The following is a 19,271-nucleotide window of genomic DNA, read 5'->3' on the forward strand; positions in this document are numbered from 1 at the left end:
GTGCCCGCCTTCTCCCCCTTGAGTCACCGTGAGGCATGGCTGAACAGATTGCGCGGCCGTCCGCCTTCCTCCACACCCAGATGTCTCCTGCGGGGCCCGCTGCCGGGGCGGCTCGCCCCACGGGGACGTCCCCTCTGCACCCTCCCCTGGTTCTGGTGCTGGTGTGCGAGGCCTGTGGGGGGGGGGGGGGGAAGGAGCAGAAAGAGCCCGGCTGATTTACTCGGCTATCGAGCTCGTCAACTGCTTCCTTTCCATCACCCTCCTTCGAGCGCTCGGGTGACAGATGGGAACAGATTGAGCGGTTCGACGGAGGGAGGTAATATTCCACTAAATCATTCCTCTCTCTCTCACTGTCTGAAAGCGCCCAGACCTCGGCCCTGGCTTCTGAGCCTGGTGTGTTTCCCCCCTCCGGATTTTTTTCATGACAAAGCCGTTTGAGCTCTACCTCTGCTAAAATTTCCAAGAGAAGCCAGTGCTGGTATTTATAAGATAAAAGGGGTGTTGTAACACAGCGAAAGGAAGGACGCTGATGCTGTTTGCTGGCGTTCCTGAATTTTGCCACCCCGTGTGCCCAGGCTGAGCCCCGGGCACAGCCCCGGCTCCCAGGCAGGCTGGCCGTGGGCTGGCGCGCAGGCTCCCGCTGCGCAGCTCACAGATGGAGCATCCATTTCTTCCCTGGATGACTTGTTCCAACGGTTAATCATTCTCACACAAACACAGGGTTTTATTTTTTAATGACACATCAGCCAATAACATTGAGAAGCTTTAGGAAGGGGTTTCTCTTCACCGGGAGATCTCCTTTTTTTTTTTTTTTCTTCCTACTCCATTAGCGCTGTGATGGCTGCCTAAAATTAGCTGGGACTTCACAGCTTCCCCTTGCCCTTGCAAGACTAGCTTTGAACTTGAAAGCCTCCTACACGAAGTGCTCTCTGGTATCAACCTGGTCACAGCAGAGGTGAAAAATGTGGCACCGAAGAAAGTGGCTTTCCGATAAATACATCCACAGTAAAACCATGCATGACTCACAAGATCAAAGACACAGCGCAAGTACCAAGGTCATTAAACATGAATAGAAATACAGAAATGCAACAGCTTGCATTAAAGGCTTAGCTTGACTTTAAAGTGAAGCGATGAAAGCTTATGTAGTCAGTGATTGTTCACCCCTGATAATGCTCTGCTTTTGCCACCAGTAGTTCTGGGCTTTACAAAGGTGAGTAGGAATAATTAATCATTTGTCGGATAAAGCACCGGGGCATGGGGCAATCAATGATTCGTACCAAGTGAAAACAGGCTCAGGGCTGCTCAGCATCATCAGCCCTAGGGAAAGTCAGAGTGGTGCAGACATCAGTCCCATCTGAAATTCAGCCTGAGGTTGCCAGCTCTACAACTGACAGGTGAGTAAGGATTTAATCCACACAAGGTGCTTTGAATGACATAGTGCTGGAGGTCACCGGCATGGAAAGGGACTTGGGGTAAGGCTTCCATCAGCACGGCCTCAGCCCAACGTGACTCTGTGCCAGCTTTTTAGAGCCCATCTGCACTGCTGGTCTTTGGCTCCATTCCTTGGGTGGCTGTACGTGTTATGATACTCTGAAGCCTACCAACCCCACCGCATGGGAGATGCTTCCTGGTTCATGTCACAGCAGAGTTAATTGTAGCATGTGTAGTGTTTTGAGCAACTATAAAAGAAGCTGTGCTAAAGCTGCAGATTTTAGCAGACCCCTGTCAGAAAATAGCCCCCTGCTGTGTTTCTGGTAATACTTTGATTTGAGGCGTGGCTAACTAATAAGGTTTCTGGGGTGTTCTGCTATCACAGAATCACCTAATCTGCAGCCTAAATTGGTGCAGTGCCTTGAGATGACATCCCCTTCTGCCAGTACGTCTGTGTCACTGTCCGAGCCACTGCTCTGCTGGGGTGGTTTGCTGGCAACTCTGAGCAAGTGCAGGTGCTGCATTGAGCAAGGTAACTGTGTGCAACCGCGTGGGCAAGTGGCAGAGATCCAGCCAAGCCCCGCGCATCCTTTGCTGGGAAGGGAGGGACGATGCCAGCTCTGCTCTCCTCTGAGCTCAGCACAACGTGTCCTAGGGCAGTCCCGCAGCATATGGCAGAGCAGCCTTCTGGAGGTGTAGCTGTATCACATCCAGGTAGAGCCCTAGGAAGGAATTGTTGCTACCGGAATAAGCCAAAATCCTGCCCTTTTCCTTAAGGCTACTGATTTCACACCATTCTGGGAAGCAGCTCTGTCTCCCCTGGTGCAGACCTGGCACTGGCAAAGCAAACAGAGAGCTCATGGGCTACGCATCCCCTGCTCGTCCTCCAACGCTGAATATGTGACATTTACCCAACATCATAATCTGGCTGAGGTCAAATATTTCAGCCCCTTTCCCAGAAAACTTTCCAAATCTGAACAGCAGAGACAGCGGCACCCTGCAGTACTTCAAGCTTCGAGTGTTGCAAAGCAGAGATCCCCATAGCCAGTACTCGTTGAGATTTCAGATGAGTGTCATTTTTCACGCTGGTCTGACATGTAAGTTTATGCTAAAACCTCCACTGACTTCAGCACAGCAAGATTTCTACTGGGAGTGTTTGCAAGGAATGTGTTAAATACCTGGTGAGTGAGTGAAGATGCCAGCAGCGATCAAGATTTTCCAGTGCGGCACAGCTCACGGCGCAACTGCAATTCTTCACCACAGATATGCAAAAGCAAGCGTGCTGTGACCTCTGAGCCAGACAGTGGAAAGTCTCCAGGGGAGATGATGATGGTATTTCCCGTGATACTGACTACTCCTATTGCCCAGAAGAGAGAAAACTATCATGTATATGTCCTGTACAGGAGGGGTACAGAGAGGACTCGATCTGCGTCTACCACAGGCAGGTGGAGGAGGTGAGAGCCCTGCAGCTCACCAAGCCCCCAAGGACTTTGCGTTTCGGTCAGAGGGGCTGGGGATGGGTTCAGAGCATCTGAGTTTTTGCAGATGAGCTCAGCACTTGCACAACAGGCTGCAATAGCTTCCCATGTGGATGTGGGAAGTAATTGTTAACACCCAGCTCCTGCTGAGTCTCATCCATTAGCACTTTGAGCCAGACCAGCAGCACTCGTGTTTTGGTGGGCAGCTGAGGACACAGAGGCTCGCAGCTGCTCCTCAGAGGTCCCAGCAGCATCAGGGAGGGCTCCCTGTGCTCAGCCCGTTCTCGTTCACTTTATTTCTCTACTGCTGTTATTCAGAGCAGGTTTGCAGTCCCTCTGACACCCCTTCTCTGATCTTGGCCAAAGCAGTTAATCTCTGACCCACTTTCCCCACATGCAGATGCTGCGAGAACGTGTCGGTGCTGTGCTTTGGAAGTGCTGGCTTTTTCCACAAGTTCCTTATCTCTTCTCAGATTCCAGAAGGAATACTTAGCCTCTGGTGTCCCTCCAGCCCTCCCTGGCTTGGCATGCTCTCTTGGTGCACGCTCAGCCAGCAGGCTAGACTAGCAGTGGTGATTGTTGGTGTGTCTGTGCCGAGCACTGTTTCATTTTCCACCATCTATCTGTCCCTGATATTTAGTTTCACATTTTCTGGAGTGCAGCTCTGTTGTACAACACCCGCCCGACCCTTGAATTAAAGCTACTGGAGTTCCTTCTCGTTTGTACTAGTGTAGCCAGGATCACAACCTGCCTTTTATTAAAAGTACTGAAAATATCAAATTAACCTCAAACAGCACCGATTCTGCCCTCAGAGTATGTCAGAATGCCTGGGACAGCCCAGAATGCTACATGCAAGAAAAAGGTACGGTAGAGATACGCATCCTAAACTTCTTGGCATCCTGTCACTGCAGCAAGGCCAGGTCCGGTTGCCACCGATGGTGACAGCAAAGCATCTCTTCTTTTTGGCAGGTAAGAACCAGCCTCACGCCCCTGCGAGGGCACTGCTGAGGTGGGGGTGTCTAAAAGCAGAGGCAGGCACTCAATTCGGCAGCGTGGCTTCAGTTCCCCGAGTGTAAATACACCCAGCAGGTCACCCAAAGGCGACTTGTCATCCCGCGTCTAGGATTGACTGTACAACTTGTGCCTAATCTTTCTAGAAGTGAAAATCATGCAGCTTTTAAGGATGTTTTAAAATAACTATTCTCCCATCTCTGTGGTTTAAATAGAATCATAACCATACTACTTATAGCTCGAATGCCAAAACATCTGACACTTTTAATAGACTAAGAGGAAAAAAAACGAAAAACGTGGACTGTTTCCTAATCCTGCTGGTACCAGAAGGCAAGACTTTACTTGGAGATCACAGTTCTAGCCCCCTGATAGATACATTTATCTGCATAAGAAGTTTCTTAAATTTTAAGAAAATACGACTCTGCAAAAGTTGGAATTCCACTGAAAAGACCTAAAACAGGCATGAAAGGGATACTTGGAATACAGTTCCCCGTAACAGCACTGATGCCTTGCATGTACATCTCCATAATGCAACTCTACCTGATTACTCATCAAGATTTACTAAGCTGTGATCCAGCTTCTGAGGATGAAAATTTAATTAGCACTGAGAGCCAACTGCTGCTGTGATCTGAAGGTATTGACAGCTTTCCTTCGATACCCAGATGCATTTTCACTAACAGCTTTGGAAATTATCATTACGACTGCTGCTCCTGGCCCCTGCCCACCTTCTCTGCGGTACCACCGAAAGCTCGAACCGCGAACTTCTCCTTCAAGAAAGGTTGCCTCTGCGGTGTTCGAATCTGAGTTACAGGAGGTAAGGAGAAAAGGCAGGACAGCAAACCACAGGCCGTGCCTGGTCTTATTCCCTGCAGCTGCCACCTTGCCCCCTCTTGCTCCAGCTGTCGCGCACATCTCTGCTGCGCTCGCGCCGCAGTCACTACAGCTATGTCTCCGCTGACGTCTAACGACTTTGGACTACTCTCTGCAGAAATGCTCTCAGCACAGATGCAATTTCTTCATGGAAATTGAGCTCATCTCTGTCATTTTGTGTGCGACTGGCTACAGAACTGCGATGATCGATGTTTGTTAAATGTTACATGATACATCTGAAAGCAAGCACGTCAGGCACGGCTTCCTCTGAGACGGCTAAAAAAAGTTGTGTCAGGATCCTGCCATCAGGCTGCCAGTTAAAGTGCTTTCAAACAAGTTTTTCTAGAACGATGAAGCAAGTCAAACTGCCATGCTTATTAAACTTAAATTACCCGTTAAGAGTTGACAAATGAATACAGCACCGACCAAGCCACCATGTTACAGAACTGCTTTGCCAACTAAAATTAGTGATCCACAATTACCTGCTCTTGTCTATCATTAACAGAGGAGCAATTAGCTAAAACAGAAGTTTGCTTTCAGTAGACAGAGAGAATTGCGCTATTTAAACCTGTTGCCCATCATGAACTTAAGTCTCCTTAAAAATAGCATCAGTCACTTTTATTGGTATAAACACCTAAATTGAGATCTAACAGCAAATAAGGATTGTGCTTGTCCATAATAACTTCGGCTGTGAAATCTACTCAGACACAAGACATACAACCTTCCATATACATAAGTTATTTGTCAGCAAAAGCAGAATGCTGCCATTCTGAAACAATTACATACAGTAAAAGTTTTCAATGTTTTATTAAAGAAAACAGTCAAAATGTACAAGTATTACCCAGGTTTGTAGATAACTTCCTATAAAGGCAGTAAAATATGAATTTCAATCTAGGTTTTAAAAACTGCTATAGTTGGTTATTTTTAAAGTTGGTATTTTAAAATCACATTTCACAAATAGTTCTGAAATATTACCAAATGAATAGTGCAACAAGAAAATTTAAATTAGTTCTACACTGTTTGCATGTCAAGCAAAAGTTATAACTGCTTCAAATACTCAAAACCATTTGAGAATGAATGAACCCAAAGCTCCCACCAAAAACTGACTTCTGACCACATTAGGAATGTCCTCTTCTTGTTCTTCACTGGAAGTCAAATAATAATAAAACAACACCTCTTGAGGTCATCAAAAATAACTTTAGTATAAAATTGTCTTGGCCTTTATCAAATATTACATGAGTAAAATTGTTAAGCCTTTATCAAAACAGACAGGAATAGGAAAAAAAAATGTCATGGCCTTAATCCATATCTGTTGGAATCATGTCTAGAAACATTAGAAGCAAGACCAGAAACTTGGAGCCCTGTTTTGTTTTTAAAAACCACACAATCACAAAGAAAAACAGCTTCTTACAGCCTAAGGTTTGGGGGTGTTCTGCTCGAGTACCTGTTCCCACAGACAGCAATCTTTATGTTCTGAAGAGAGCATACGCAAAATATAGAAAAATAAATAAAATAGCTTCTTACAGCCTAAGGTTTGGATGCTGGGTGGTGGTTTAGTACGTCCCCCACAGGTAACACTCTCTCGAGACCATATGCAAAAACACGGAAAATGATGTCCACCTTTCTTTTTTAGACTGAGAAAAGCCCCCCTACATCCCAAAGCTCTTGAGATCGCAAAGGATGGTGCCCTGGGTGCTCTGGATGCTTTGGCAGCACGGGAAGTGGGCTCGGAGACAGACCCTGAGCTCCTTGTTGAAGATGAAGCAAAGGATGGGGTTGACCCCAGCCTGGGCAAACGTCATCCAGACGGAGGTGGTCAGGTAGACCTGGGGGATGGAGCTGGCCTTAATGAAGACCCGCAGGTAGCAGGCCACGATGTAGGGGGACCAGAGGAGCAGGAAGAGCAAGGTGATCATGTAGAACATCTTGCAGAGCCTTTTCTCCATCTTGAACTCCTCCAGCACCAGCAGCCTCTTGATCTGGCTGTGGGTGGCCTGCCTTATGCCCACGAGGGTGGGCGGCGTGGGCCCCCTGCCAAAGCCAGCCGTCCAGTTCGCAGCCGCTTGGCCCGTGGCCCCCGGCCCGTGGAAGGTCCAGTTCTGGCTGATGGCCGGTACCAGCTGGGCCGGCTTCATCTTGCGGTGGCCGTGGATGAAGAAGAGCAGCTTGATGTAGACCAGGTGGGTGGCGGCGATGACGGCCGCCAGCATGAGCATGAAGCCCAGCGTGTCGTTGGCCTTGACGTAGCGGTGCTCGAAGATGCACTGCTCCTCCTCCCGGATGAACTTGTAGGTGCCCACGTCGAAGACGGGCGGGAAGGCCATGGCCATGGAGAGAGTCCACACCATGCACACCACGGCCAGGCAGGTCCAGCCCGTCATGCGCTTGGCGTAGAAGCGGTGGTGGGCGATGGCCATGTAGCGCGTGACCCCCACGCAGAAGAGCAGGAAGGCGGCGTGGAAGCAGAAGAGCACGGCCAGGAAGGCCAGCACCTTGCAGCTGAGGGGCCCGTGGGGCCAGGCGGCCCCGCTGCGCACCGACAGCATGACGAAGGGGAAGCAGGCCAGCGAGCGGAGCCCGTCAGCCAGGCAGAGGTCCAGCAGCAGGTAGTACGGGGCGCGGTGCAGGTGCCGGTCCTTGAGGATGAGCCAGGCGAAGAGCACGTTGCCCGCCAGGCTCACGCACAGGATCAAGCCCAGCGTGGCCAGCTTCAGCCCGGAGGCGCTCAGCAGGCCGCCGGCGCTGGGCAGGTGCGGGCTGCTGCTGCTCCCCAGCTCGCTGCTGTTCGCCATCGGGTCCTTCCTCCTCCTCCTCCTCCTCCTCCTCGCAGCAGGGCCGGGGGCTCAGCGCCGCGGCAGCGCACCGAGACCCCCCCCGCCGCCCGGCGCCCCCATGCCCGCCGCCGCCGGCCTCCTCCCCGGCCTCCCTCCTCTTCCTCCTCCTCCTCCTCCTCCTCCTCCTCCTCCGCCGCCCCCCGGGCGAGGAGCGGCGCTGCCGCCGGGCTCCCCCCGGGCCATGCGGCTCCGCCGCCCCCTCAGGGCCGCGCCCGGCGCCGCCGCCGCCGCCCCATGCAGGGGGGCGCTGGGGGCCGGGAGCGGTGCGGAGCGGTGCGGAGCCCCCCCCCCCCGCCCCTTTACCGCCGCCCAGCCAGCTGCTGCGGGGCCGGGGGGCGGCCGAGCCTGCTCGCGGCGGCGGTGCCCGGCTCCCGGCGAGGACAATGGGGTAAAGCCCCCTCCCTCCCTCCGTCCGTCCGTCTGTCCGCCCGCCCGTCCGTCTGTCCGCCCGGCCCTCCCTCCTCTCCTCCCTCCCTCCCTCCCTCCCTCCGCCTTCCCTCCGCCCCCTGCGCAGCGCGGGGCTCCGGCGGGCGCGCAGCGGCGCGGAGCGGTGCGGAGGTCCCGCTGCTGCGGAGGGGCTGGGGAGGGAGGGAGGGGAGGGACGGGGTGGGACGGGACGGGATGGGATGGGATGGGATGGGATGGGATGGGATGGGATGGGATGGGATGGGATGTATGGTGTGGTATGGGATCGCATGGGATGTATGGGACGGGGTGGGATGGGATGCGATGGGACGGGATGGGATGGGATGTATTGGACGGGGTGAGGTTGGGTGGGGCTGGGCGGGATCTATGGGATGGGGATGTGGGGTCTCCGCCCTCCAGGTGGTCCCCAGGAGCCGCCTGGGAGGGTGCACCCAGGGGCGAAGTGATGGGTGTAGGTCGGCACATGGCTGCACCCACGGACGTGCCCGCCGGGACCCGCCGTCTATGCGGGCTGCTGCAGCGTGCCTGTGAGGCAGGGGGATGCACACCTTGCCCGTGCCGCAGCCACGAGCGTGCTTTGGCCGGATTTAGGTAGCCCCAAGGGTGGTGCGCAGGGGAAGCGAGCCCAGGAGTCGGAGCCTGTTGCAGCTGAGCGCCCAGGCACGCTGTGCTGGGGGGGCTGAAGGGGACAGAGCTCTGCAGCGAGCTCCCGTGCAGACATCTCGGCGTGCACGCCAAGAAAAAGCTGCCTCCGCAAGTCAGAACGCTGACATTTGGGGTCTGACACGGGTTCCTAAACAGAAAGGGAGGGGAGACGGCAAAGGGAGGGGAGGCAGCAAAATGTCACTAAGCCACATCGATGCTTTCTGTGTTTCTGCGCTGTGCAGGGGCCCGCCCAGCTCCTGGGCTGAGTTTTGTGATTGCACAATTCTGTATGGGGCACGGGGAGAGCTGGGGGTGGGTTCTGTGCACCGGGTAGATGCCTTTGGCCTGACTTGCACGGCGCTGGTGCCCCTGCACTCGTGGTGCGGGTTCACAATGAGCAGTTTAATTAGCACAGGCCGGTGAGATGCAGGCTCTTGTCCTCTCTCACCCACTTTGCCATCCTTGTGTATTTAGGGCAAGGCCTCTCCGTGCGCCCTGCAAGGCACACACCGCCCCGCGGCCCTGGGCGCTGGAGATGCTAATGCAATTATTGCACTGCTACTGAATTTCCTTCATGGCCTCCTGTGAAGGGCAAGTCTGAAATGCTTTCAAGCGTTCTATTAAAAGCCATCAGTAAATTCAGCATTATTCCAGAAACGATAGCAATTAAATCGTCTGCATCAGCCCCAAAAGCTGCATCAGCCCCAGAGCTTGCTGGCTGGTTGCAGAAAGCCATTGGGCCTGCCAGGGGCCAGGCGCTGGCCTCAGGGGTGCCACCGGCTGCCCAGAGCTCAGCTCGGTGTCCAGACGCTGGTGGGACCAACAGCAGACTTTGGCCCAAAGTTTGGCTGAGATCTCCATCACATGCAGGACTTCGCTCGCCCATGGGTCAGGTTTTTATCTGCTCTTTATTGCTAGCATTCAGAGAGCAAAGAAATCCTGAAAGGGGAAAAAAAAAAATAAAAAAGGCAGATAATTGAGGCTGCTTTTTGCTTCCTACCAGCACATCTGAGCTGTTCTCAGTTGTTAAGTTTCTCATTTGCACCGAGGTTGTACTGTGACAGGGAATTGCCCACGGGTTGTTCAGTGCTCTGTGCGATTTCCCAGGCGTTTCTCACATTGCTGTGGCAGGCAGTGACGAGCGTCGGGTGCGCGGTGTCCCCTCGGCAGCTGGCACCGGGAGCAGCCTTTCTGGAGGACACGGGGAACCTCGAGCCTGGGCTGTCCCCAGCGCAAGGCAGGGCCGGGTTACAGGACGCTCCCACATCGGGGTGCCAGCAGCCCGAGCTCTTTGCCAAGCCCAAGCACCAGGAGCAGTTGTCCTTGGGGTGCGTGGCTCTTTGGAGGAGCAGAGGAGACCTTATGGCCTCCGAGAGCTCTGCCATCTCTGAGATCAAGCGAGCGAAAGGGCGCAGCACACCTGCTTCCCTCCTCTGTGCCCGCGGGAGGGCTTCTCCTCTCGCTGAACGCCCGCCAGCGCAGCTGAGATGGCTCGGGAGCTGCCGTAATTCACTGCTCTCCTGCCAGGTCGGCAGCAAATTGCCAGCTCATCTTTCTCCCACCTGTAGCAAGGGGAGGGCTGGTGGGGATCCGTGGTTCATCCATCTCCCCCGGCTGCTCCTGTGACGGTGCTGCTGTATGGCGCTGTAGGGTGCGAGCCAGGGACCTGGCGTTTCCTTGTGCAGCTTGCGGAGAGGTGCAGTGCTATGGGAACAGCTAAAAGGAACGGGAAAATAAGGGGCAGCTGGGGGGCTAACAGTCCTCGTAGGAGCAGGGAAGTTGGGGGGCTAACAGTCCTCGTAGGAGCAGGCTCCTCACGTCCCCAAGGGGCTGAGGTCGGGCAGAGCAGCCACAGTAACCACCCGTTACACCCCAGAGCCCAGCCAGGTGCTCGGTGCTGATGTGGACAGGACATGCCCACACCTCGGGGCACCCCACGTCCTCTGTGTCAGACCCTCCGGGCTCCAGCAAGTGCCTCGCCCAGGCTCCGTCTCTGTTCAGACGTTTGGGCAGTGTCACGTTTACAGTACCTGCAGTTCAGAACTGGCTGCATGGCCCAAAAATGAGAGCTGGGATATTTAGTGACCCCTTCGCAAAGCTGCTTGTGGAGCTCTTCCAGCAGGCACCGGGATGCCTGGGGAGGCGTGAGGGGTTGGCATGGCCTGGACACAGCACGGCACCGAAACCCCGGCTCTCACTTCGCTGTGCCCAGGCAGGGATGGACAATACAAGGCGTACATTGATTTGGGCACAGCCAGACACGAGCCAAATCCATCGCAGCAGTCATGGGGAACAGTTAATTTCCAGAGATTGTAATGAGCGTGTTAAGCTATTTCCCTTGCTCACTCCAATCTCTTCCACAGAACGAGTTTGATGAAGAGCTATTCTCTGCCCACAAAATGGTGCTGCACGAGCTAGATGGGTTCCTCTGACCTTTCAATGTGCTTTGCTTGAATTGGCTGCCTCTTCACGTTCTGCGCTCCCTGCCTCAAACGAGAAAGGCAGCTGAAACGCAGAACCTTAAAGAAAATACTGCGGCGTGTTGCCTTTTTCCACCAGTCCCTGGTCTTCTTACTGAGCTCTTTGCTATTTATTATTGTTGGTGTTACTTGTATTCTTGCACCTGGGAGCTCTGCATAATGCTTCTGGAAAAGAGCAATACCCTGTGTCCCTTGGCACCACTGTGGCAGAAATCAAAATGTTACCTCCTGAGTGATCTAAGAGAAGAAGCAGGGAATTTGGGATATGCCCCAAGGTTGGAACCGAGCCCCTGCCGTGGCAGAGACGCTGCTGGGAAGTGGGGTAGGTAGGAGCAGGCAGCCCAGGCAATTTCGCCATCACGTACAGTTTGGGCAAGGAGAAGTTTCCAGGCAGAGCAACCAAGGAGATGCAAAGGTCTGTCTGTAGCAGCCAAGGAGAACAGGGGCCTGAGTCTGAGAGTGCACAGGAGAGCTCCAGACCCTCCTTACCAACTCGCTGCCAGTCCCAGACAACTCTTTGTGACATTCATGATTTGTGTTATGTGAGTCAGGGGCAGGATGCTACAGAAGCCAAACAAAAAGCTCTCCCTTTTCCAGGGGAACCTAAAATCTGACTGCGAGATGAGAGAGAGCGGAGCCCTGGAGAGAGAGGGGGGAGCGGGAGCGCGCAGCGAGGCTGCAGCCCTGGGAACGGCCTCGGCATTGCCACGGCCATCGCTCATCGCTGCCGAGGGAGGAGGGAGCGCGAGAAGATAATGAGGCAGTTTTGTGGGTGTTTACAAGGATCATGGTAATGCTTGGTGACAGCGGCAGAGCAGAGAAATGACACGTTAAGGTAATGTTTGGGCACTGGCTAATGTGAAAATAGCGTGAGAAGTTTTAAGCCTGCGAAATTTGCACTACTACCTAAAATAACTGCTTTGCACAGGAGTCACGCTTACCCTCCGTAAAAGCAGGGCACAGCCACGTTACACGCCACCAAAGAACGAGGGCGGCTTTGAAACACGAGTGAAAACCTCCGGTCCTACTCCTTGCTTGCAGAGCGTCCAGGTGTCAGGTCGGGGATGGGGCCCTGGGGACTGCCATCGGGCTGCGGGTGTGCGGGTCGGTGGTCAGCAGAGCAGCCACAAAGGGCTCGGGATGCCGTTTCGTTCACAGAAGCGTTTGTGCGAAGCTCACAGATGACACCAGGGCGGGCGGGGGTATTAACGTCCCCGCGGAATCCAGGTTTGCTGCATGGCAGCGCCGACCCTGCGGGCGAGCAGGCCCCGAGCTGCGTGTGGCTGCAAGAGCGCTACCTGACAGCCAGCTATCGCACCGCGCAGGGGCTCCTGCCCCGCTGTCTAATACTTCATACGCTCTCATGGGGAGGGAGGAGAGAGGAGCGGAGGAGTGTATTTGGCACAGCGGGGAAGTGGACTCGGGTCTTTTCCATCCCTCAGCGCTGTGCCGCTGCGGGGAGAGCCGGCCTACTTCCACGCCGGCACTAATCCTCCTCCACAGCGAGCTGAACGTTTTGAACTCCAGCAACTCCTCTCAGTTCTCCCCCATGTGATTGTGAGTCAGGCTGCGTTTCTCTATTCTTCTCCATAATTGAGTAGGAGATTATTTTGACTGGAAATAACCAGACACAGGTATCATGGCTGTGAATGCCTCCATGCGTGCCACTTGCTGGAAGTTCAGAGCCTTCTGCGGAGGGAGCTGGTCTTGAAAGAGTTTGCTCAATGGAGAGGGAAGAAAAGCAGGGGGGAAGAATAGCTCCTTGTGCTCGCTTCCCTTGCTGCCTCTTCGAAACGTAACCCTCTGCGTGTCGGTGACACGCTGTTCTTCAGAAGCAGCGCTTTTGTGGAAGAGCTCCCCTGTGACACGAGGCACAGCCGCAGCGAGACAGGCGATGTCACCGGCATCGCGGCTTTCCACGGGAGCTTTTAGCTGCTGCTCCAGGCCCACAGTTACAGAAAATTACAGAGAGTCATTCCTCAAAAATTTCGGGGGGAATCTCCCCAAGCCCCCTGTTTCTTCTCTTCCTTTTCCCTTGGCTACAGGCCGCCTGCCTGGGCTGCACTTCACACCTTTGTCCTGGGGACACTGAGCGACTGGATGGGGTGCTGGGTGAGACAAGCAGATGTGGTGTGTCTTACTTCTCCACCTTGTATGCATTAGCTGGGTATAAATTGGTCCTGCAGCACTCTTGCAAGGTATAACTAGGAGTGTAACTTGGTACACATCTCAGTTTTTTGTTTGGTTGCTTACCTTTGAGCAGTGCTGGGATTAATGCAACCATCGGGGAGGGTTACTGGAGGTGCTGGTACTGGGATCCTGCGCTGTTGGTGACATCAGTTCAACAGTGGGCTTACCAGTCAGAATCTTTCAATATAACCTCTAGTGAGGAAAGGTCATATGAAATAATGACTTAAGTTGCAATTTTACAGTGTTGTTTTTGTTTTCTTTCTTTCCTTTTTTATTTTTCTTTGTAGCTCTATAGAAAGTGCTCAGGCAAGCATTTTGCACCATAGTTGCATAGATAATATTTTTCTAACATTTTATAACATTTTCTAATATGCTTGTTGTCCAAAGGTTTTTCCACACTGACATCGGGCGCTGGCATTGGTTCACTTTGCTCCCACTTCCAGTGCTCAGTAATTGTTCACAGAGTCTACCTCAACTCTCATTTTCACTTTTTTTATATGATAAATTTTCCAAAGGGTGATACTGCTTGCGCTTTTTTCTAACGTGATGCTCTTTCCATACACAGACACCTTCTGATACCATCTTTTAACTTGAGGAGATAAAATCTGAGATCTGATGTCTTTGCTGCTGTGTTGCCCTTATACGTTACCTTTCCTCTTGATTTATACCCGGTGCACGGCTTAGGCTGAAGCCAGAAGGCCTTTCTCCTAGCTCAGCACGGTGCAAATGGACACCCCCTCCTTTCCTGCTGCCTTCCCCACACGCGGGTGGTTGAAATGAAAGGACAAGCAACGCAAAAACTTTCCGTGTGACTAAAACTGTAAGATTTAACAGCATAAGTGAGTCCACGAGCACTGGTTCAGTGTTAAGGTCTTAGGTAAACTGCTGCTGTCTGTTTAGAGGAAGCCTTTGCTGGGGTGTAGGAGTGGGATGCCAATCACCGCAGCATATTACCGTGGCCCTAAGTGGAGCAGAACAGGTGCTCAGATGTCGGTTCAACTCCTTCCCAAACTACTTCTGAAGCAGTAAAACCAATTCAGCTCGATGTCTGGAATTAAAATCAAGCTGTCATTGGATTCATGTTCAAGGACTGAGAGTCGCTAACTAACCCTTCCGTGTTTAAATTGCTTCTTCAACAAAGGCTCATCGTTTAATTGTGAACTATAGAAATAGCACGTAAAAAGGATTTGCAATTTGGGAGTGTTTGTGGGTCTCAACCAACTTTGCGGGCTAAGTAAAGTGTGAGAAACATTTTTTACCATGCTATTCCATCAACTGAGCTTTTTAAGGCTTTTCTGATGAAAAGGAATTTATTATTTTAATAGCATTTTCTCTCTGGAAAAAAAGGTCCTGCTAGCTTATCGAAGCAGAGCTTGAAATAACAGACAAAAACTGTCAGCAAAGCTGTGATGTAGTCTGGAACTAAGTGAAAATTGCGACCAAAATCCGAGCCTACCCAAGCCCTGAGTTAAATGCCAAAATGCCCCAGGATTCCTCGGATCATCATGCAAGCTGTTAAGGATAACAAGCAGCTTATTTGTTTGACGTTCTCCTCCCTGCCCCCCCCCTTTTTTTTTCCTCCTTTTTTTTTTTTTGGTTGTTCCTTTTGTGCTAAGTTTTTTTATTTTGGGAGGATTAGGTACCTGGCAGGAGGAGGGTACAACCTTTCGGGAAGACCCAGCAGGATTTCAGATTTTCTGTGGTCTTGAAAAAATTGTTGTGCTTAAATAAAAGCAAAGCTTAGGAAAAAAAAAAAAGGCATTGGTAATGTGCATAGTACAAAGCCTCTGTATAGCATTTAAACGCAATTTATACCTTTACAGAAAGGACACGGTGATTGGAAGGGCCATGGAGAGCTGTGTGGATTTCATCCACGCAATGCGTGGGTCCAGCCTTGGGAAATAAACCCCATTTGCCGTGTTCTTTGAGGCCATTTGCAGCTTTTCTTCCCCAAGGAGGGACCCGGCTCTGTTGCCGATAAATAAAGTGGAAATTTTGACACCAATTTCAAAGGGAGCTAAACTGAGCTCCATGAAAAGGGAGTGCTAGCATGCAGTGCTCCTTTTCTTTTTTCTTATTAATGCAACTAATTAAATGTTTGTATTTTTTAAGCACTAACTGGTTTTTGATGGTTGTTTAGAGACTTTGAGAAAGTCAATAATTTTGATGAAATAAGACTGTAGGCTCCAGAACAAAGTCCACAAGGAATCCGTGATGTTGCTAGGATACAGCTATTAGTATTTTCAGCGGCTGGGATATTTTTTGGTGGGTTCTGTTTGTTTGTTTGTTGTTGTTTTTTAATAGACTGGTCCTCACTTCTCTTGCAAACAATAAAATACGTGACTGCCTGATCTCATTTACATGGCATTCTCTCAGTCACATCAACTAAGCCAAACGTGACCCAGTAGTTTATTTCAGAAGAAGCAACACAAGGAGTAATTTTGACCTGAGCAATACAGAGCACTTCTTATCTGGAGCTGGATGTCGTTGGAGGTGCAGGATCAATGTCACAGTATGAAGTCAGTCTCCCTCTAGTGGTTCATTTCCAGAGGGGCCCTTGGTTTTACTGGCTTCAGTGAGCACAGAATTTGCTGGAGTGTGATGCAGAAAGTCCATTGACCCTCTATGAGCAGTATCAAACTAACAATGTACAAGAGGTGAGTATAAAACCTGCTAAAACAAAACCAAAGCCACTGTATTTTCTATGTTTTTCTATTTTACATTTTTTATATTTCTTGCAATATCTGTACAAGACGAAGCTTTCCATCCCTGGCTCACTCTGCAGTCCAGGCTAACATGTTTGCTCGGTGTGTAGGATGCGACTCTTGCACATTGTTTCCTTCAGCTGTGCACCAGGCTGCCTGTAAAAAAAGATCAGTATTTAATCTCATGTTCCACATCAAAGCAGCTGCCAGATGTGGTGCCAATAACATTCTTTTTGATTTAATATAACACAGAATAGCATGGTGGATGATGCTATTTTGGGATCGCCGTGTTTGGGGAAGCAATATCTAAGTGAAACACTGCAGATATTTTACTGGGAAATAAGGAAAGGAAAGCTGCTTGGAGCTTGTTTCCAATGTATAATGCAGCTCAGATTTGAGGTCCGTCAGGTTTCTCTCATTTCTGCCTGTAATCTCATCTTTGCTAGGCATTTGTTTCTTTAGCACCTAAGACAGATCCAATTCCTTAAAAGTGGAGGGAATGGGAAGGTAGAGGGATGAAAGCAGAAGCCTACAACCCAAAGCTCAGTTAGAAATTCAGGTCTAACACCTGATGCATGGGCCAGTTCAGCTCCCCAAAAATGGCTGGGTCAAGAATAAAGATCTAATGTAAAGCATAGATAGTTCAATAAATGCCTTTACTTAACTGTAAAGGGCCTTGGACCAGGCTGAACCCTCCTTCATGAGCAACGGTAACCAGCAGGGCTGTGACTCTGCAATACATCAAATTGCCTGGAACGACTGATGTCCTTTGAGTTAGCACAGAAACCTGAGGCAGGTAGAGAGCTGGTGCTGCCTTCTTTGTGAGCATATTCACTTCTGGCAAAAATTCTCCTGGATTTTCCTTGCTTTTTCGCATACCAGGGATGCTATTTGGCCTTGCTTTTCGCTTTATGAACTGTAGCAGAGAGAAAGCTTGGAGAAATGTAGGATTACCTGCCCCAGGAGTGAGCAAGCTCCCATTCAATTTTCATAGGCCCCTGGAACCGGAGGTTGTAAGATGCCACCATCTCTCTGTGCAGCGCTGTACAGTCCGTGCAGTTATGCAACAGCTTTAAGGGTCAGGTTTTACTTTTGTTTGACTTTTACTTAATGGCCAGCTTCTGTTGGGCAATCAGGACTTCCCCATCCCTCGTGAGATTGTTTAAAACACTTTCCTTTGCACGCTGCTGTGTAAAAGCTGCACAGTGGTTCCTATTAGAGTTATTTTGGAGCCTTTTTTTTTGTTTTTGTCCTTCATTTTTGTTTTCACTTTTCAGGCTGAAATTTCCACATATAATGTCTGGGCCAAAGGTGATTTGGTTTTGCTTTTTAACTTGAGCAACTAATTTTGTTTATGTGAAAAAAATAGGCCTTTACTCCTAGCATGTGGGTCAAAAATTCTGCAATTTTTTTCACAGCTCCGCAGCTAAAAAAGTGGATGTAGAAATTCAGTACGCACATACTCCTGCCTGAGATTTGTTCTAGCGTCACTCACAGACAGAAAGTTCATAGTAGCCCTATGTTTGCGAGGAGGTTATGGACACTTACGGGATGTCCCCAGATGTGTCAGCTGGCTTGGGTAGGTTCGTGCCTTTGGCGGACGGCAGCGTGCAGCAGTCGGAGGGGCGAGCAGCCCGCCCCGTGCAGCAGTGCTCAGTGCTTGCTGTCCCAGGCAGGACCGGGCTCAAGCCTGCCAGAAAAACTGGGGCAGCGAGACAGTTTGTTTTGAACAAAACAAAGTTATGCAATACCATTTAGTTCTGACATGTTCCCAATAAGCAGCAAATGAAGAACTCACTAAATACAGTATATCTCTGGCCGTATCATTTGAATATAACTTGTTTCCATGACAACCTCCGCTTAACAGCTTGGCTGATATGAAATCATTCCTAGATGGGGGAGCTTTTGCCAAAAGCGTTTGGATTCAACACTTTAATATCATGCTTTAGGTTTTAAAAAACATTTATTTAAGCCTTTGGAAGCAAATATCAAATCAAATCCCTTCCTCACCTCTGCTTTGGCTTTCGGTTGATCAGTTTATCTTCCTGGGAAGCTATCAGAAGCAGCTCCTGCGTTACTTAATATGCTTCTGAAGTCACAGGCAGTGTTTCAAGAGCCAGCGATCATGACACCAGCGTTTGGTACAGAAATTACATCTCATGGCTGTTGGCTCAGTCTGCGAGCCGGCGGGGCACCGGCAGCAGCAGCTGGGCACAGCAGCCAGGGCTTGTGTGCCAGCCAGCTCCCAAGTCCATGAAGGTTTTATGCTGCAACTGGCTCTGGCTCGAAGTAAAAGACCAGCTTCGGCTAGGCAGAGGTCTTTCCCAACATTTCACATGTTTTTTTTTTATTAGGAGCACCGAATAGACAAAAGCAGGTTATCTACTGGGCGTTTGCCGAGGTGCCATACCTATCGCCTCGGAAATAGCCGTGGGAGACTTCCAGCGTGGAAGCGCAACATGACTGCTCATATGGCGCTTGTTCTCTTCCTCGCTCGCAGGTGCTAAACTGTGTTAAAACATAGCTAAAATAAGCCTAATGCTTCTCTAATATTTCTGGCGCATGCAGGCATTGTAGTTGCCACAGCGATGTTATACAACTGCCAACAAGGGAAGGGATGGTCCTGAACGTCTGAAGAGGCTGCCTGCCCCTTCCAGCCACGGCCACGTTACGCTGCAGGGATCCTCCCCTCTAGCTGGGAGCAGGGACTGTGCAAAGAGCCACCCGAGCAGGGAAATAACGTCTCAAGCACGTGTGATACAGCCGGCGCCGCCAAGGCTCTGGGATCAGCACGGATGATAAGGGCAGGGTGTTAAATGTCAAGTGAGACCACGGAAAGAGTTATGTTCAGTGTTTCTTCCAGCTATAGTGTGCTTGCTTCAGCTTTAAATAGCCCCAGCATGAAAGTACTTGGACCCTTGTGGCAAAGAATTTCACGTGCTTAAAACTCAGTGCAGGAAAGCAGTGGCCCACTCGGAGTGGGCCAGAATGGTATTTCCCACTCCACTTTTTTTTATTTTATTTTATTTTATTTTATTTTATTTTATTTTATTTTATTTTATTTTATTTTATTTTATTTTATTTTATTTTATTTTTCCTTTTTCTTTCTTTTTCTTTTTTTTTTTTTTCTTTCCCACCAGTGGTTACCTGGGAACATTTCAGCTGTCACCCATCTGCAATCAGCTGATTTGATCTGCCTGC

At 50.7% G+C, this 19,271-nt stretch overlaps 1 protein-coding gene across 1 annotated transcript; it reads right to left on the bottom strand.

Annotated features, from left to right (window-relative positions):
• Positions 1-5,580: 5,580 nt before the first annotated feature.
• Positions 5,581-7,711, bottom strand: GPR27 (G protein-coupled receptor 27). Its single transcript, XM_080606016.1, has one exon. The coding sequence runs from the start codon at positions 7,580-7,582 to the stop codon at positions 6,440-6,442; it is 1,143 nt and encodes a 380-aa protein (XP_080462142.1). The 5' UTR covers positions 7,583-7,711; the 3' UTR covers positions 5,581-6,439.
• Positions 7,712-19,271: the final 11,560 nt, after the last annotated feature.

This window comes from Anser brachyrhynchus, assembly GCF_964034855.1.
Source record: "Anser brachyrhynchus genome assembly, chromosome: 10".
Lineage (NCBI taxonomy): Eukaryota > Metazoa > Chordata > Aves > Anseriformes > Anatidae > Anser > Anser brachyrhynchus.